Source organism: Molossus molossus, unplaced genomic scaffold, assembly GCF_014108415.1.
Source record: "Molossus molossus isolate mMolMol1 unplaced genomic scaffold, mMolMol1.p scaffold_m16_p_20, whole genome shotgun sequence".
NCBI classification, from domain to species: Eukaryota; Metazoa; Chordata; class Mammalia; order Chiroptera; family Molossidae; genus Molossus; species Molossus molossus.
In genome coordinates this window covers 21,378,324-21,398,124 of record NW_023425356.1, presented here as the reverse complement: position 1 = coordinate 21,398,124, position 19,801 = coordinate 21,378,324, and the positions used below count along the sequence as shown (strand labels likewise).

Genomic DNA, 19,801 nt, shown 5'->3' with positions numbered 1-19,801 from the left:
CAAGTAAAAGTGAGAAAAAAATCTAAAACTGAGACTGTCTGCCAACTGAGTCCTGACACAATAAGTTTAGTATTGCTGCCACTAGTTGGTGGAGGAGGAAGAGGCGGAGCTTGTTATATTTCCAGACCACGCCCACTTACCCTGCCAATTGCTTCTCACGTGTGCCCTGGAAGGCTTGCTTTGACGCATGCGTACTCGCCTGAGTTTGTCCTAGCCTCTGAGGGGCTCCTGCAGTTTTGGATTTGACCCGGTCAGGCTACCGTCGTGGGGACCGGAACGGCACCTGAGGTTTGCTTCCGGGCGTCTCTTTCGCTTCCCCTTCCCTCCTTCACGCTTCTGCCCCTCCCCCTACTCCCTTTTCCCTTTTCGTTCTCTCCCAGAGGCCGACCCTTCAGTCGTGAGTCTGGGGTCTGGTTGGTGAAAAAGAGCTATTGTAGCTGGAAGTAGGGTGGTGTGGGAAATTAATTTGAGGTATTTGGAGACCAAGCGCTTGTCTGAAACGTTCTGTCTGTGGGAGGAGGTCGGGCGAGGGTGGGAAGGAAGTTTTCCCCTTGAGGTGAGCGAGGGCGGGGTTGAGCTGGGTTTGCTTGGTGGGGGAGGCGCACGTCTGAAATGGGTAGCCCTGGGGTGGGGCGGTGTGTGGGCAAAGGAAGAATGGAGGCGGCGAGAGCTGGCATTGGGGTCGCGCGGCGTTCTGGCCTGAGATTTATTTTAACCGTTTGAAAAAAACAGCTGTATTGGATTGTAGATTTTAGGTAGCCACGATTTATTCCCAGGTTACTTTATTTCCCTTTACTTTGGACAACTCTTTGCTGCCAGCTTTTGTGTGCTTAAGTATTGTAGACTTTAAAAAGTAAATTTTCACATGGAAGCAAAGCAATGTAAGGGGAGCATATAATTAGAGTAAACAATGAGTTATAGACCAACTCCTTCCCTCCAGATGGAGATATTTGTTCAAACCAGGCATGCAAGGATTTATCTTATTAGTCATTTTTAAGGAATATAAGTCACAGAAATACAGGCTTGCCTCCTGTTATTGCACATTGCTTTATTGCACGTCACAGGTATTCACGTTTTTCATAAACTGAGGGCAAAGACCCTCTGTCAGCAAAAAGATTATCATTCACTTTACTGCAATACTCTCTTTGTTGAGGTATTCTGGAAGGTTAACCCGCGTTGCCTGTATCTGCTCGGGAAATTGGTTCTCTTCAGCTTTCTGAAACATTACTTCTGGTAGTTCCCTCTCAAACTTTTAAATCTTATTCAGGCCTATAGTCTATAGCATAAGATGAGAACTACAAAATCTAGGCACCAGATACTGTAGAATGGGGAGAAGGAATGCAGAATTAAATTTAAGTGTATTTTTGTTGTTAATCCTCACCCAAGGATATTTTCCCATTGATTTTTAGATAGAATGTAAGAGAGGGAGGGAGCGAGAGAGAGACATCAGTTGGTTGGTTGACTCCCATATGGGCCCACCTGGGCTGAGGATTGAACCTGCAACCCAGGTATGTGCTGGTGACTGGGAATCAAACCTAAGACCCTTCTTTCCCCGGGTGTACACTCTAACTGCTGAGCCAAACAGCCAGAGCAAATTGAACTGTATTTCAATAATAAGGAATAGGGATGAGTTTTATTTGGGGACTGAAATTCTCTATTGTGGTTATAATGACTTCAAAGGTAATTTTAGTTTTTTGTTTTCCATGTAGAGGACAACAGCATGTCCTCCCTCCCTGGGTGCCTTGGTTTAGATGCAGCAACAGCTGCAGTGGAGTCTGAAGAGATTGCAGAGCTGCAACAAGCAGTGGTTGAAGAGCTAGGTATCTCCATGGAGGAACTTCGGCAGTTCATCGATGAAGAACTAGAAAAGATGGATTGTATACAACAACGCAAGAAGCAGCTAGCAGAGTTGGAGACGTGGGTAATACAGAAGGAATCCGAGGTGGCCCATGTTGATCAGCTTGTTGATGATGCATCCAGGTGAGGACTACATAGGATGTAGGGGGAAATCTCTCCATTGGCAGACATTTCTGATATATAATTCATCATGACATTATGCCAAGTACTTTATGGTTTACAAGGTATAGATATGTAGAACCTTACTCTTCCTCAGTAGTTAGAGTCCAGCATCTTACGTCATAACCATCCATATATAGAATATTAATCTATTAGTATTTAACATATGAGTCCCTTCCTCTTCTTCCTCTTTCACTCCAGAACGATTGTTTTGTTTCCTTAGTAGGATTCTCTAGGGAGTGAGGATTATAAAGAGCTACTGTCTTGCCCTGGCCGATTTGGCTCAGAGGTTAGAGTGTTGGCCTGCGGTCCAGAGAGACCCAGATTTGGTTCCCACTAAGGGCACGTACCTCGGTTGCAGTTTGTCCCCAGCCCTGGTTGGGTTGTGCGGGTGGCAACCACTCGATGTGTCCCTTTCACATCGATGTTTCTCTCTCTCTCTCTCTTCCTCTCTCTCCCTCCCACTCTATCTGACCAAAAAATGGAGAAAATATCCTCGGGTGAGGATTAAAAAAGAAGAGAGAAAGAGAGCTACTGTTTTATGTAACTGTGGAGCATTAATAAGTTTCTAGAACCCTGAATCTATTCCTAAACCCCCAGAATATTTGTTTCTGGTGCCCTAGTTAGAAAGCATTTTCAAATAACAAGGTAAATAATGAGGTATAGTTGAAAGGACCATACTTTGGGCTTATTTTGGATTTTTGAAAAACTAGTTTGGAAACCACTATTTAAATATTGTTCTATGGGAAAAGCATTCTGAGTTCTGAACAGAGATACTTGGAATATGGCTGTTTATAAATTGAAGGCAGCTAATACTTAAATATGTATAAATTATAATGGCTCCTACACCTCCTTCTCCTGGTTTTGACCTTTTCCACATGTGTTCCAATATTAGGTCAGTGACTAATTGTGAAACTTTGGTGAAGGACTTTTACTCCAAACTGGGACTACAGTACCGGGACAGTAGCTCTGAGGATGAAGCTTCCCGACCTACAGAAATAATTGAGATTCCTGATGAAGATGACGATGTTCTCAGTATTGATTCAGGTAAAAGATGGAGCTATGGAGAGGAAAGTCTCAGGATCAAAATTGAAACACTGAAGATGAGCATATAGAAGATAAAGGAAAAAAGAGAAAACCATTGTTACCAACTCCATATTCTTTTTTTTATTAATAAATATTTTCTTTATTGATTTTTAGAGAGCGAGGAAGGGACAGGGAGAAAGATAGAAACATCGATGAGAGAGAACATCGATCGGCCGCCTCCTACATGTCCCCCACTGGGGATTGGGCCTACAACCTGGGCATGTGCCCTGACCAGGAATCGAACCCATGGCCTCTTGGTCATGGGTCAATGCTCAACCAGTGAGCCACACCAGCTGGGCCAACTCCATATTCTTTTTTTGTTGTTAATCCTCATCTGAGGATATTTTTTCACTGATTTTTAGACAGAATGGAAGGGAGGGAGGGGGAGAGAAACATCAATGTGAGAAAGACACATTGACTGGCTGCCTCCCAACCAGGGTCAGAAATCAAACCTGCAACCCAGGCACGTGCCCTTGACCAGGAATCAAACCTATGACCCTTCAGTCTACAGTGCTGAAGGCCAGTGCTCTGACCACTTAACCACACTGGCCAGGGTGCTAATTCCATATTCCAAACTGTTACACTTGTCTGTTACAGGAAAAAATAGAACATTGTTAGTATCATAGATGTTTCCTTTGTGCTACTTCCTGATTGAATTACCCTCCTTTTCCCATTCTATGTAACCGCTATTCTGAATTCCCTTGCTTTTCTTTATAGGTGGCATTAGCATCTACATCTACATCTCAAAATAGATTGTTTGGTTTTGTCTATTTTTTCAGTTTTTTGAAGGTATAATTTACATACTATAAAATTCACCCACTGTAAGTGTGCAGTTTGAGTTTTAGTAAATTTATACAGTAGTGCAATCTTCACCACAATCCAGTTTTAGAACACTTGCATCACCCCAAAAAGTTCCCTGGTGCCTGTTGGCTCAATCTCCATGCCCCACCTCTCCAGCACCACTGATCTGCTTTCTTTCTGTAAAGTTTTGCCTTTTCTAGAAATTTTATATAAATAGAATCACAATATGTCTCTTTTTTTTAAATATATTTTTTCCTTTATTGATTTTAGAGAGAGAGGATGTGAGAGGGAAAGAGAGATTGACACATCAGTGAGAGAGAACACCGATTGGCCGCCTCCTGCATGCCCCCAAATGGGGACCGGACCCACAACCTGGGCATGTGCCCTGACTGGGAATCCAACCAGCGATCTCTTAGTACATGGGTCAACACTCAACCACTGAGTCACATCGGCCGGGCAATATGTCTTCTTTTGTGTCTGGCTTCTGTCACCTAACGTAATGTTTTTAAGGTTCATCCATGACTTGTTGCATGTATCAGTAGTTTATTCCCTTTTTGCTGAGTAGTACTCCTTTGTATGGCAGTACCATGTTGTCGGTTCCTCAGTAAACATTTGGGTTGTTTACAGTTTGGGGCTATTATGAGTAATGCTACTATGAACATTGGTGTGTAAGTCTTTGTGTGGATGTTAAGTTTCATGTATCTTGGATATTCTACCTAGGAGTGGAATTTTGTTAAGTCTTATGGTAAGTGTATGTTTGAGTTCTTAAGAAACTGCCATGAAGTTTTCCAAAATGACGATACCATTTTGCATTCCCACTAGCAAAGTGTAGGGGTTCTAGTTTCTCTACATCTTTGTCAATTTTTGGTATTATATAGTCAGTCCAGTCTTTTATTTTAGCCATTCTAGTGGGTATGGTGGTGTCACATTGTAATCATAGTTTGAATTTCCCCAAAGACATTGAGCATCTTTTCACATACTCATTTGTTATTTATTTATGTTCTTTGGGGAAGTAACTACTCAAATTTTTTTGCCTTTTTTTTTTTTTTATCCTCACCGGAGGATATTTTTCCATTTTTTATTCACATAGAGCAGGAGAGAGAGAGAGAGGGAGAGAGAGAGAGCGAGCGAGCGAGAAACATCGACGTGAAAGGAACACATCGAGTGGCTGCCACCCGCACAACCCAACCAGGGCCGGGGACAAACTGCAACCGAGGTACATGCCCTTAGCGGGAACCGAACCCGGGTCTCTCTGGACCGCAGGCCGATGCTCTAACCGCTGAGCCAAACCGGCCAGGGCGCCTTTTTTTTTAATCCTCACCCAAGGATATATATTTTTGTTCTATTTATCATCAGATAGAGTAGGAGGGAGGGAGAGGGAGAAAAAGAGAAACATCAATGTGAGAGAGATACATCGACTGGGTGCCTCCCCCATGACCCTACCGGGGCCGAGGATGAACGGCAGCCGAGGTACATGCCTTTGACTAGAATCAAACCCACGACTCATTGGTCCGTGGGCCAACACTAACCGCTGAGCCACACTGGCCAGGGTGTCTTTTTATTTATTGACTTACAAGACTTAATATACTTTCAGTACAATTCATTTAGCAGATATATTTTATAAACATTTTCTCTGAGATATGTTCTTTTTATTTTCTTAATGGTGTCTTTTAGAGTAAAAATTCTCAGGTAGGGTTAAGGTGGTTTCTTTGTTTATTTTGCTTATGGCTATCCCGTTGTTCTACCACCATTTGTTGAAAAGACTATTCTTTTGATTACCCTTGTGAAAAATCAACTGGCCATATATGTGAGGATCTGTTTTGTCACATTGATCTAAATGTCTGTCTTTATACCAGCACCACACTCTTAATTCCTATAGTTTTATGGTAAGTAGTAAAATCACTTAGTGAAAGTCCTCTAAATTTATTTTTATTTCATATATATTTCAATTAAATTTTAGGAACAGCTTATTTTCTACCCTCCAAAAAATCTTTTTTTAACCTGCTAAGATTTTTTTACAGGAATTGTATCGAATCTAAAGATTAATTTGGCACCTGGCTGGTGTGGCTCAGTAGTTGAGTGTTGACCCATGCACCAAGAGGTCGCCGGCTCGATTCCAGGGCAGGACACACGCCCAGGTTGTGGGCCAAATCCCCAGTGGGGGCATGCAGGAGGCAGCCAATCGATGTTTTCTCTCATCGATGTTTCTCTCTCTCTCTGCCCCTCTCCCTTTCTCTTGTCTCTAAAATCAATAACAATAAAATTAAGATTACCCTAGCCGGTTTGGTTCAGCGGTTAGAGCATCACCCCGCAGATCAGAGACCTGGGTTCGGTTCTCACCAAGGGCACATACCTTGGTTACAGTTTGTTCCAGCCCTGATTGGGGTCGTGTGGGTGGCAACCACTCAATGTGTCTTTCTTGCATCAATATTTCTTTCTCTCCCCCTCCCTCTCTCTCTCTCCCTCTCTCCCTCCCTCTCTCCCCCTCTCCCCCCCAACCTCCATCTCTATCTGAAGATAAATGCAAGAATGTCCTCAGATGAGGATATAAATAAATAAATAAATAACTTAATTTGGGGAGTATTGCCATTTTAACTAATACTGAATCTTCTAATATATGAATGCGGCACATCTCTCCTAAGTATTTTATTCTTTCTAATGCTAATATAAATGGGATTATTTTCTTAATTCCATTTTAGGATTGTTTGTTGCTAGGATATAAAATATAGTTGGTTTTTGTGTATTGATCTGGTAGCCTATGACCTTATTAAGCTCACTTATTAGTTCTAGAAGCTTTTTGTGGATCCATTAGGGTTTTCTATATATTAGATCATATTGTCTGCAAATAAAGTCAGTTTTATTTCTTCCTTTCTAATCTGGATACTTTTATTTCTTTTTCTTTTCTTGTTTTACTCACTAGAACCTCCAGTACAATGTTGAATAAAGGTTTTGAGAGCAGACATCCTTTCCTTGTTCCTGGTCTTTGGGGAAAAGCATTTGGTTTAAACATGATATAAGCTGTAGGTTTTTTGTAGAAATTCTTTATTGGGGTGAGGGAAGTTGCTTCTATTCCTAGTTTCCTGAGTGTTTTTATCATACCTGGATTGGATTTTATTTTATTTTATTTATTTATTTATTTATTTTATTTTTTATCCTCACCCGAGGACATTTTTTCATTTTTTTGTTCAGATAGAGTGGGAGGGAGAGAGAGAAAGACAGAGAAACATCGACGTGAAAGGGACACATCGAGTGGCTGCCACCCTCACGACCAACCAGGGCCGGGGACAAACTGCAACCGAGGTACGTGCCCTTAGCGGGAACCGAACCCGGGTCTCTCCGGACCGCAGGCCGACGCTCCAACCGCTGAGCCAAACTGGCCAGGGCATTTTTTTTTTTTTTTTTTTATCCTCACCCGAGGACATTTTTCCATTTTTTGTTCAGGTAGAGTGCGAGGGAGAGAGAGGAACAGAGAGAGAGAGAGAAACATCGATGTGAAAGGAACACATCGAGTGGCTGCCACCCACACAACCGACCAGGGCCGGGGACAAACTGCAACCGAGGTACATGCCCTTAGCGGGAACTGAACCCGGGACTCTCAGGACCACAGGCCAACGCCCTGGATTGGATTTTAGATTTTATCAGCTGCTACTTCTGTATGGTCCTGAAATGATCACATGGCTTTTGTCCTTTATCCTTTTTTCTTTTTACTTCTGCAAATATATCTTTAATTAGTGAGATTGTCATCTTTTCCACAAAAGTATCAAGGTATCAACATGGAGATAATGGGAAATACACATGCACACTAAGAACAATACAACTAACTATTTGTAATTTTTTTTAATCTGAAAATTTTTACAAATATTTTAACTTTTTATAAAATCTTCTAAGGCAATAACCATGAAAAGTATTTGAGCCCTACTTCCTGATCTCAATACAACATTTAAAATATTAATAACAGCCTGCCCAGTGTGGCTCAGTGGATTGAGCAGCATCCCGGGGCCTGAGAGGTCATGGTTCAGTTTCTGGTCAGGGCACATGTCAAGGGTTGTGGGCCTGATCCCCAGTAGGGAGCGTGCAGGAGGCAGCCAATCAATGTTTCTCTCACATGGATGTTGTTATCTCTCTCTGTAGATTTGCTCCTTCTGGGTTCCAGTGTTGGGGAGGCAACCTGAAAGGCACCAGAGACATTCGGGGAATTGAATTGTTGGGCATTGGGGTGAGAGCTAGAGGGGCAGCTTTCTCCTGGAGAGACTTGCTGTGGGAGGCCATTGTTCCTTTGGTGAGCCCTTCCCTGGGTCAGCAGACGGCAGCCATATCTGGGACTACAGCAACCTGGCTTACACTCTGTCCTTTATCCTATTAATGGGGTGCATAATACAATAATTGTTTTTTGGGTGTTAAACCAACCTTGCATTCCTGGAATGTTTTAGTGTATAATCCTTTTTATATGTTGCAGTATTTGGATTTGGTAATATTTTGTTAAGAATTTTGCCCTGGCTAGTTTTGCTCAGTTGTTAGAGCATCGGCCTGTGGTCCAGAGAGACCCGGGTTCAGTTCCCGCTAAGGGCACATACCTTGGTTGCAGTTTGTCCCCCGCCCTGGTTGGTCGTGTGGGTGGCAGCCACTCGATGTGTCTCTTTCACATTGATGTTTCTCTCTCTGTCTCTCTCCCTTTCTCCCTCCCACTCTATCTGAACAAAAAATGGGAAAATGTCCTCAGGTGAGGATTAAAAAAATTTTTTTTGCACCTGGCCAGTGTGGCTCAGTGGTTGAGCATCGGCCCATGCACCAAGAGGTTGCCAGTTCGATTCCCGGGCAGGGCACATGCCCAGGTTGTGGGCCTGATCCCCAGTGGGGGGCATGCAGGAGGCAGCCAGTGTTCTCTCTCATTGATATTTCTATCTCTCTCCTTCTCCCTTCCTCTCTCTCTAAAAATAAATAAAGAAAAATCTTGTCCAGGTGGTGTGGCTCAGTGGTTGAGCATCAATCCATGCACCAGGCCCTGGCCAGTTTGGCTCAGCGGTTAGAGCGTCCGCCTGCGGTCCGGAGAGACCCGGGTTCGGTTCCCGCTAAGGGCACGTACCTCGGTTGCAGTTTGTCCCCGGCCCTGGTTGGTCGTGCGGTGGCAGCCACTCGATGTGTCCCTTTCACATCGCTGTTTCCCTCTCTCTCTCTCTTCCTCTCTCTCCTTCCCACACTGTCTGTACAAAAAATGGAAAAATGTCCTCGGATGAGGATCAAAAAAAAAAAAAAAAAAAAAAAAAAAACATGCACCAGGAGGTTGCCGGTTCGATTTCCAGGTAGGGCACATGCCCAGGTTGTGGGCCTTATCCCCAGTGGGGGGCATGCAGGAGGCAGCTAATCAATGTTCTCTCTCATCCATGTTTCTATCTCTCCCCCTTTCGTCCTCTCTCTAAAATCAATAAAGAAAAAATATTTTTTAAAAAAAATTGTGTGCCGCTCAGCCAGTGTGGCTCAGTGCTTGAGTGTCAGCCCATGTACCAAGAGGTTGCCAGTTCGATTCCCGATCAGGCCACATGTCCAGGTTGTGGGCCAAATCCCCAGTGGGAGGCATGCAGGAGGCAGCCAATCTATGTTCATTCTCATCGATGTTTCTATCTCTTCCACTCCCTTCCTCTCTATCACTAAAATCAATAAAGAAAAAAAAAGAGCCCTGGCCGGTTTGGCTCAGCGGTTGGAGCGTCGGCCTGCAGTACAGAGAGACCCGGTTTGGTTCCCGCTAAGGGCACGTACCTCGGTTGCAGTTTGTCCCCGGCCCTGGTTGGTCGTGCGGGTGGCAGCCACTCGATGTGTCCCTTCACATCATTGTTTCTCTCTCTCTCTTTTCCTCTCTCTCCCTCCCGCTCTATCTGAACAAAAAATGGAAAAATATCCTCGGGTGAGGATTAAAAAAAAAAGAAAAAAAAAAGAATTTTTGTACCTATGTTCATGAAGGCTATTGGTTTGTTGTATTGTTTGACTTTCATGTCAGGGTAATATGGACCTTCTAAGATGAATTAGGAAGTGTTCCCCTTTCCACTGAGTTTGTATAGAATGATATTATTTCTTCAGTAAATGTTTGATAAATTCAGCAGTAAGACCATCTTAGCCTGGACTTCTCTTTGTAGAAAGATTATATATATATATATATATATATATATATATATATATATATATTTTTTTTTTTAATCCTCATCCAAGGATAGGTTTCCATTGATTTTTCCAGATAGAGTGGGAGGGAGGGGGAGAGAGAGAGAGAAACATTAATGTGAGAGAGAGACATTGAGTGGTTGTCTGCCGCATACCCCAACCGGGACTGGGGATCAAACCCAAAACTGAAGTATGTGCCCTTGACTGGGAATTGAACCCAAGACTCTTCCATCCACATGCTAACGCTCTAACTGCCAGGCCATACCAGCCAGGATGAAAGATTTTTTTTTCTTTAATAAGCATTTTAGTTTGGAATAATTTCAGATTTACAGAAAAATTACAAAGATAAAACAGAGTTCCTGCATACCTTTCACCAGTTTCTTCAAATGTTACTCTCTTATGTTACCTTGGTACATAGTTAAAACTAAGAAACAAACCTTGGTACATTACTTTTATATAAACTTCATACTTTCTTTGACTTCTGGACTTTATCTGTTCTAGGATCCAATCCAGTATACCACATTGAATTTATTGTGGGAAGATTTTCAATGACTCGTTTATTTTCTTTACCTGATATGTCTGTTTGTATTTCCCATTCCTTCTCAAGTCGGTTTTATTAATTTTATGTCTTTCTAGGAATTTGTCCATTTTATCTAAGTTGTCTAAATTATTGTCATAAAGTTGTTCATAGTATTCCCTTATATCTTTTTCAATTTCCATAGCTTCTGTAGTGATGTCATTTCTTTCATTTCCGATATTGGTTATTTGGATCGTTGTTTTTTTCTTGGTTAGGCTAGCTAAAGGTTCATCCATTTTGTTGCCCTTTTTCAAGGAGCCATTTTGGGGGTTCATTGATTGGAGTTTTTTTTCCTTTTTTTTTTTTTTATCCTCACCCGAGGACATTTTTTTTCCATTTTTTGTTCAGATAGAGTGGGAGGGAGAGAGAAAGAGAGAAACATCGACCTGAAAGGGACACATCGAGTGGCTGCCACCCGCACAACCAACCAGGGCCAGGGACAAACTGCAACCGAGGTACGTGCCCTTAGCGGGGACCGAACCCAGGTCTCTCTGGACCACAAGTCGACGCTCTAACTGCTGAGCCAAATAGGCCAGGGCTGGAGTGTTTTTCCTACTGTTCTTCTACTTACATGAGTTTGATTTGTTCTTCTTTTTCTAGTTTTTTTTTTTTCCTTTATTGATTTTGGAGAGAGAGGAAAGGAAAGGAAGAGAGAGGTAAAACATTGATGAGAGAGAACATCAATTGGCCGCATCTTGCGGCCCTCTACTGGGGATTTGGCCCACAATCTGAGCATGTGCCCTGACTGGGAATTGAACTGGCAACCTCTTGGTGCATGGGTCTACACTCAAAAACTGAGCCACACCAGCCTTCTTTTTCTAGTTTTTTTTTTAATTTTTTTTTTTTCTTATTGATTTTAGAGAGAGAGGAAATGAGGGGGAGAGAGATAAAAACATCGATGAGAGAGAACATCGATTGGCTGCCTCCTTCATGCCCCCTACTGGGGATCTGTGTCCTGGGCATGTGTCCTGATTGGGAATCAAACCGGCGACCTCTTGGGTCGACACTCAACCACTGAGCCACACCAGCCGGACTTTTTCTAGTTTCTTAAAGTGGAAGCGTGGCACTGGCCTGGTTAGCTCAGTTGGTTAGAGCGCTGTGCCAATAAATACATCATGGTTGCGGGTTTGGGTTCAATCCCCAGTCAGGGCACATACAAGAAGCAACCAATGAATGCATAAATAGTGGAACAACAACCCTGACCAGTTTGGGTCAGTGGTTAGCTCACAGACCAGAGAGACCTGGGTTCGGTTCCTGCTAAAGGCGTGTACCTTGGTTGTAGGTTGTCCTCAGCCCCGGTTGGGGTCGTGTGGTTGGCAGCCAGACAGTGTGTCTCTCTCTCTCTTTTCCTCCCTCTCTCCCTCCCACTCTCTCTGAAGATGAATGTAAAAATGTCCTTGGGTGAGGATTAAAAAAAATAGTGGAACAACAAATCAGTGTTTCCCTATCTCTCTTCCTGCCCCTCTCTAAAAAAAAAAGTGGAAGCTTGGATTATTGGTTTGGACCTTTCTTTCTAACATAAACATTTAAAGCTGTAAATTTTCTTTTAAACATTGCTTCACTGCATCCGATAAATTTTTATATGGTATATTTTTCTTTGTATTCAACTCATACTTTTTTATTGCCTTTGTGATGTTTCTTTTACCAGTAGGTTATTTGGAAGTCATTGAGCTCTATCCAGTTTGGCTCAGTGGTTGGAGCGTTGGCCTGTGGTCCAGAGAAACCAGGGTTCAGTTCCCGCTAAGGGCATGTACCTCGGTTGCAGTTTGTCCCTAGCCCTGATTGGGTCGTGAGGGTGGCAACCACTCGATCTGTCTCTTTCACGTCGATATTTCTCTCTCTCTCTCCCTCTCCCTCTCCCTCTCCCTCCCACTCTATCTGAACAAAAAACGAAAAAATGTCCTCAGGTGAGGATAAAAAAACAATAATTAAGTAAATAAAATAAATAAAAGTACATTGAGCCCAGCCGATGTGGCTCACTGGTTGAGCATCAACCCATGCACCAAGAGGTCACTGGTTCCATTGCCGGTCAGGGCACATGCCCAGGATGTGGGCCCAATCTCCAGTGAGGGGCATGCAGGAGGTGGCCAATCGATGTTCTCTCTCATTGATGTTTCTCTCTCTCTCTCTCTCTCCTCCCTTTCTTTCTCTCTAAAGTCAATAAAGAAAAATAAGTTTTAAAAAAATGCTTTTTTAATAAAATAAATAGAAAAGTAGAAGTACATTGATACATTGTTTGATTTACGAATATTTGGGACTTTCTCCAATTTCTTTCTACTGTAAATTATACTGTGGTCAGAATACATACATTGTATGACTTCAGTTCTTTTTAATTTATTTAGACTTTTGTTTGTTTGTTTTGTTGTTGTTAATTCTCACCAGAGGATAGTTTTCCATTGATTTTTAGAGAGGGACGGAAGAAGGGAGAGAGAATATCAATATGAGAGAGACACATAAATTGGTTGCCTCCCAAACAATCCCCACCAGGGCCCATGTTTGAACCTGCAACCCAGGTACATGCTCTTGACTGGGAATTGAACCCCGAGACCCTTTGGTCTGTCTACAGGCTGGCACACTAACCACTGCATACCAGCCAGGACTATTTTTTTTAATGGCCTAGCATATTGTCTGTTCTGGAGAATAAACCAGGTGTGCTTGAAAAGAATTTGTATTCTGCTGCTAGAGTGTTTTATAAATGATCCAAAAATGAACCTTGTGCCACATGTGATGAATACATATAGTATGACTCCATTTATATGAAATGTCTAGAATAGGCAAATCCACAGATACAGAAAGTAGATTTGTGGTTGCCAAGGGTTGAGGGGTACTGGAATGGGGAGTTAATGCTAATGGGTATTTTCATCACCCCGAAAAGGAAACCCCATACTCATTAGTGGGTTTTGGGGGTGAGTGATGAAAATGTTCTGGAATTAGTGAAATGGGTTGTACAACCTTGTGAATATACTAAAATCTACTGAATTAAACATATTTAATTTTTCTTATTGATTTTAGAGAAAGAAACATCAATTTCTTGTTCCACTTATTTATGCACTCATTAGTTGATTTTTTATGTGCCCTGACTAGGGTTTGAACCCACAACCTTGGCGTATTGGGACAAAGCTCTAACCAACTGAGCTACCCAACCAGAGCTGAATTAAACTTTTTTTTTTTTTTTTTGGTATATGCCCCTAGTGGAAACCGAACCCGGGACTCTCTGGTCCGCAGGCCAGTGCTCCAACCACTGAGCCAAACCAGCCAGGGCTAAACATTTTTATTTTTTTGTTTATTTATTTTTGTTTTTTTATCCTCACCTGAGGACATTTTTTTGCATCTATTTTTCAGATAGAGCGGGAGGGGGAGAGAAAGAGAAACATCAATGTGAGAGAGGCACACCCAACTCGTTGCCACCCACAAAACCCCAACTGGGGCTGGGGACGAGCCCCAATTGGGGCCAGGGACAAACCGCAACCAAGGTACGTGCCCTTAATGGGAACTGGACTCTCTGGTCCGGGGGCCAGTGCTCTAACCGCTAAGCCAAACTGGCCAGGGCTGAATTAAACATTTTTAAAGGGTAAATTTTATAGTATGTGAATTATACCTTTTTTTTTTTTTTTTTTTTTTTTTTTTTAGTTTTTAATGAAATTTAAAATTTATTTCTTCAGATGCAGTAGCTGCATTTCATTTGCTTAGTAGCCACATGTTAACAGATTGGACAGTGCGAATAAAAAGAACAGTTCTATCAAAGCAGGAAGTTCTATCCAGCACTATTCAAGAATAAATATTTTTGCTTAATTTATTGACCACATCTCATTTTTCAAATCATTCAGATAGTCTAAAAGTAAATTATTGTTATAAAAATTCAGATATACAATGAAAATTCAAAATCGTATAGAATACCACCTGTCTCAGTAGTCTGTATCTTTCCGGACCCTTTTGGAACTTTTACATATATATGTATATCTACTTTGCATTTGTTATTGATAATACTTCCATGATAATGCTTTTAGTTAGCTTAGTTCTTGGTTTCTTAAAAATTCTTGTGTGTAAGTATCTTACGCTTACTAGAGTTTTTCTCATCCATAGGTGATGCTGGGAGCAGAACTCCAAAAGACCAGAAGGTGAGTTAGAATGGGTAGGGGAAAGGTGAAAGACAAGAATATGAAAATGGGCGAAACTTTTGACCTGACTGTTCCGTTAGTTCAGCCATCAACATAGAATCATTCACCCTGTAATCAGCCCTAGTTGCTGCAGTCCTCTAACACGTTTTAAGAATGCAAAAGAGGCCCTGGCCGGTTTGGCTCAGCAGTTAGAGCGTCGGCCTGCGGCCCAGAGAGACCCAGGTTCAGTTCCGCTAGGGGCATGTAAAAAAAGAACAAAAAACAAACAAAAAGAATTCAAAAGAGGTTACTTAGAGATGCATGCACTAATTGCTATGTGAATGTAGAATTTGGCAGGGCTCACTTGGCTACCTGAGATTAGTCAAGGAAAGCTTCTGAAATCTGATTTCTGAACCAGATTTGTAGAAAAGGGCAGTTTTGCCAGATAAAGTAACCATAAGTTTTCAAACATAAATAATTCTATTTTTGATTTTTGAAAGGCAAGTGATTTCTTGTTCTAAAGTTATTTCTACGCCCTGGCCAGTTTGGCTCAGAGGTTAGAGCATCGGCCTGTGGTCCAGAGAGACCCGGGTTCGGTTCCCACTAAGGGTATGTACCTCGGTTGCAGTTTGTCCCTGCCCCTGGTTGGGTCGTGCAGGTGGCAGCCACTCGATGTGTCCCCTTTCATGTCAATGTTTCTCTCTCTCTCTCCCCTCCTGCTCTAGCTGATCAAAAAATGGAAAAATGTCCTCGGGCGAGGATAAAAAATTAAATTAATTAAAAAAAAAAAAAATGAATGAATAAATAAATAAATAAAGTTATTCCTAATCAACACTACTGTTTCAAAGCTTTTTCCCTTATCCCTTTCCTTATAGCTCCGTGAAGCTATGGCTGCCTTAAGAAAGTCGGCTCAAGATGTCCAGAAGTTTATGGATGCTGTCAACAAGAAGAGCAGTTCCCAGGATCTACATAAAGGTTAGAGTCAGGAGTACCTGGATATAGGTGGTGGTAAATTCCTACAGAGATTTCATGAATAACTGGCTTTGTTTTAACTTCTCAGAATTCTCCACCTCTGTTGGATTCTTTTGTTGTTGTTAATCCTCACCTGCGGATATTTTTCCATTGATTTTTTTTTTCTTAGAGTGGAAGGGAGTGAAGGAGAGAGAGAGAGAGAGAGAAAGAGAGAGAAACATTGATGTGAGAGAAACACATTGATTGGTTGCCTCCCACAGAACCCTGCCTGTACCGGGGATCGAACCTGCAACCTTTCTGGTACATGCCCTTGACCGGAATTGCATCTGTGAGTCTTTAGTCCATGGGCTGACACTCCAACCACTAAGCCAAACAGGCCAGGGTTGTTGTGTTCTTTTAACACCACAGGCTGTGCGGTCCAGAGATACCTTGGTTTGGTTTCCGTTAAGGGCACATACCTCGGTTGCAGTTTGTCCCCAGCCCTGGTTGGGTCCTGTGGGTGGCAACCACTCAATGTGTCCTTTTCACATCGATGTTTCTCTCTTCCTCCCACTCTATCTGAACAAAAAATGGAAAAATGTCCTCGGGTGAGGATTAAAAAAAAAAAAAACCCACAGGCTGTACAAGTCGATATAAAATTATTTGTGATTTTATTTTTATTTGTTGTCTGCGTAAGTGTTTTACCTGCCACTTTTCCAATGTGTGATAGCTTTATCCGAATATCTTTTTAGCTCATGCTCATGTCTACTTCCAGATGGAGACCAGAGAGAAGAGGGTAACTCAAACTAATAAAGTAGTCTGAGGGAAGTTTTGCATGTAGAATGGGTCTGTTATAGGAAAATGTTTTATAAATGCTTCTCATCTAATAAGTGGTAGTTAATATTGTTGATAATAAGGAGTTGTAAACAGTTGGTTAAAGTGAGATGATCTTGAATTACATATGAATTTCAATTATTCAAGTCCTTCATGTTAGCATTATAGTTAAGTCAGGTATGTTTATGTTTCTGCCCTTGGCCAAGAGAGCAACAAAAGTGGCTAAGGGTCAAAGATGATCCCATTTTCCCTGATTACCCTGCTTTTTTTCATTCTTTCCCCAATCTATGCAGTGACTCTTTAGAACAACTTTGCTTTCTTTCATAGGAACCTTGAGTCAAATGTCTGGAGAACTGAGCAAAGATGGTGACCTAATAGTCAGCATGCGCATTCTGGGCAAGAAGAGAACTAAAACATGGCACAAAGGCACCCTTATTGCTATCCAGACGGTTGGTATGTTCAAGCTAGAGGAAGAACTAATGAAAGGCAACCTGCAGGTCTCCATTGCTGATTGTTTCTTTTCCCCACAGTCTTGCCTTTTGTCTCACACAGCAGCCAGGATTTACACAGAAACTGATGGTTTTTAAAATTTTTTGTTTATCTTTCCCTTTTACTCAGGGCCAGGAAAGAAATACAAGGTTAAATTCGACAACAAAGGAAAGAGTCTACTGTCCGGGAACCATATTGCCTATGATTACCACCCTCCTGCTGACAAACTGTATGTGGGCAGTCGAGTGGTGGCCAAATACAAAGATGGGAATCAGGTCTGGCTCTATGCTGGTATTGTAGCCGAGACACCAAACGTCAAAAACAAGCTCAGGTACCCTGACAGAGGATTGTAAAGAGAGTAGAGGCTGGGAGCAAAGCACCTGCCCTGTTCCAAGTTATAGTCCAGATCTCACAATTAGCCTTTGTGCTCTTAGTCCCCAGTGGCCAAAAATCCCGTCACTTTCTTTGCCAGAGGAGTCATATGGGTGATTCTCTCTTTCTTTTTTTTTTTTTTTTTTTTCTTCTTAAGGAGAAAACTTGGAGGAAATCTAGGAAGAGAGTAATCAGGATTAATTAATGGTTAGTAGGGGAATAGGGAAGTCATGTGGAAGGAAGAAATAAAGTAGAGGCTAAATGGTTTTTAGAATAGGAATCTGAGAGTGGAACTAGAATAAATAGCTTTTGGAAAAGTGAGAATATATTGGTTAAATTAAAGGAGAATTCTTTACTCTTGAGATGGGAAGAAAGTAGTATACTGGGACATTTTCCCTGAAGTGTGTCTTGTTTGATCCAAAAGCATGGAAGCTATGATAAGATAATGCCTGTAGGTCATGTTAAATACCCCCTGATCTTTCTACCATCACTGTTTCCTTACAGGTTTCTTATTTTCTTTGATGATGGCTACGCTTCCTATGTTACACAGTCTGAATTGTATCCCATTTGTCGGCCACGTGAGTGTCCCCCTTTTCTTCCTTAATTCTATTTTTCTTCTTCTACCTTGTTATTTCTTCTAAAGACAACCATTTGAAAAGCCCTAGTGTTTTTGTTGCTTCTGTCTCAAAGAACGTAAGTTTGATTAATGTCCTTTGGGAGATACAGTTTTATTTGTTTATCTCCAGTGGTAGGTCTTTGCAGCCAAAGAGGGAAACACTGGAAGATTATGACTGACCTGGGGTGGACAGTCATATTGTAGATGTGTTTTAATTTCATTTCTAAATGTTTAGGTTTGAGAAGATGTTAGTCTCATACTTATTTCCTAGTCTCATACTTCAGCTAATGTGTATAAATCTGTAGGCTGCATACCACTCTATAGAAGCTATGTTAGATTTGGGTTTCATGGTGTCCTCTATACTTGTGACTCAGGCTTGGGGACACACTCAAAGAGTCAACTAACATTGCTGTGTTTCCACATAATGTGGCAGTAAATGTATTCAGGATCCCTTAAAAGCCTGATAGAGAATGAGAAGGCAGGATAAAAACTTTTTTTTTATAAACTGCATGATACTACCTGGTCTTTTGTTCATTTACCTCTAGATATATCAAGTTAGCAAAAATTCACTTGAATTTTCCTAAGGAGAAACATCCATTTTTATGAAATGAGTAGCTCACCTGTATTTGTGTATTGCTTATTTAGTATTTATTTGATTTATATGAGCATTTAATATAATTAGGTTCACATTAGATTCAATAGTTTTAAGTGGTCTTGGTTTTACTTCTCTTGAAGTCATGATTTCATTTATTTTTCTGTCCTTCCCAACTTAAAAAATACCAAACATCTTCTTGCCAACCATTTTTTCCTATCAAGACATGCCCTACATGCCCTCTCTCAGCCCTACTTCTTCCTTGGGACAGTGAAAAAGACTTGGGAGGACATAGAAGACATCTCCTGCCGAGACTTCATAGAGGAGTACATCACTGCTTACCCCAACCGCCCCATGGTGCTTCTGAAGAGTGGCCAGCTTATCAAGACTGAGTGGGAAGGCACATGGTGGAAGTCCCGTGTCGAGGAGGTCGACGGCAGCCTAGTCAGAATTCTCTTCCTGGTACTGTTCTTCCCTAGTTTCTGAGGCAGGTGTCGGGGTGGGTTGGAGAAGTATAAGGGGCAGTAATGAGGATGATTTTGTAAAACTTCATAGTGTTTCTCTATTATCCTCCTGTCTATTCTCACTATTTTGGGTCAAATTTTACTTTGTCCTTTTTGTTCCTCTGAGTGGTTGAAAATAACGTCTCTGAATTTAATCATGACACTAATCTGTATGGTTGGGTATTTTGTTTTTGTTTTTGTCTAGGAATATTTACATTGCATGTAGATACAGAGAAAGCAGCCAGCTCCATTTGTCCATGGTTAGGGTTTTGGAAGCATAAAGGGAAAAAGGAAGGAAGGATCAGGGAGTTGGAATTGGAGGTCTTGATGATCTTTCAAGGTCCAACTTAATTTTTACATCTTCTATACTCATTCTTTTTTTTTTAATCCTCACCCAAGGACATTTTTGCATTTATCTTCAGATAGAGCGTGAGGGAGAGAGGGAGGAAGAGAGAGGGAGAGAAACATTGACGTGAGAGAGACACATCGTCTGGTTGCCACCCACACGACCCCAACCAGGGCCGGGGACAAACTGCAACCGAGGTATGTGCCCTTAGCGGGAACTGAACCTGGGCCTCTCTGTTCCGCAGGCCGATGCTCTAACCGCTGAACCCAGCTGGCCAGGGCTATACCCATTCTTTCCTCCCCTCTTATGCCTTATTTAGAATTATACTTCTCTGAGCTATCCTAGAGTTTTGTTCCTAAGGCCTCATGATC

General features: G+C 41.8%; 1 protein-coding gene across 2 annotated transcripts in view; it reads left to right on the top strand.

Moving 5' to 3' along the window:
* The first annotated feature begins 212 nt into the window (after positions 1–212).
* Positions 213–19,801, top strand: part of SETDB1 (SET domain bifurcated histone lysine methyltransferase 1) — a 36,653-nt gene continuing 17,064 nt past the window's right edge. The window contains exons 1-9 of one of the 2 annotated variants that reach the window (XM_036272080.1): positions 213–288; positions 1,710–1,980; positions 2,912–3,063; positions 14,714–14,748; positions 15,603–15,702; positions 16,840–16,965; positions 17,131–17,332; positions 17,878–17,951; positions 18,853–19,043. In XM_036272080.1, the coding sequence (XP_036127973.1) occupies positions 1,721–1,980; positions 2,912–3,063; positions 14,714–14,748; positions 15,603–15,702; positions 16,840–16,965; positions 17,131–17,332; positions 17,878–17,951; positions 18,853–19,043 (1,140 nt within the window). In that variant the 5' untranslated portion in view covers positions 213–288; positions 1,710–1,720. Of the gene's footprint in view, positions 289–308; positions 398–1,709; positions 1,981–2,911; positions 3,064–14,713; positions 14,749–15,602; positions 15,703–16,839; positions 16,966–17,130; positions 17,333–17,877; positions 17,952–18,852; positions 19,044–19,801 lie in introns of those variants that run through there. The other variant, XM_036272079.1, reaches the window with a different exon arrangement.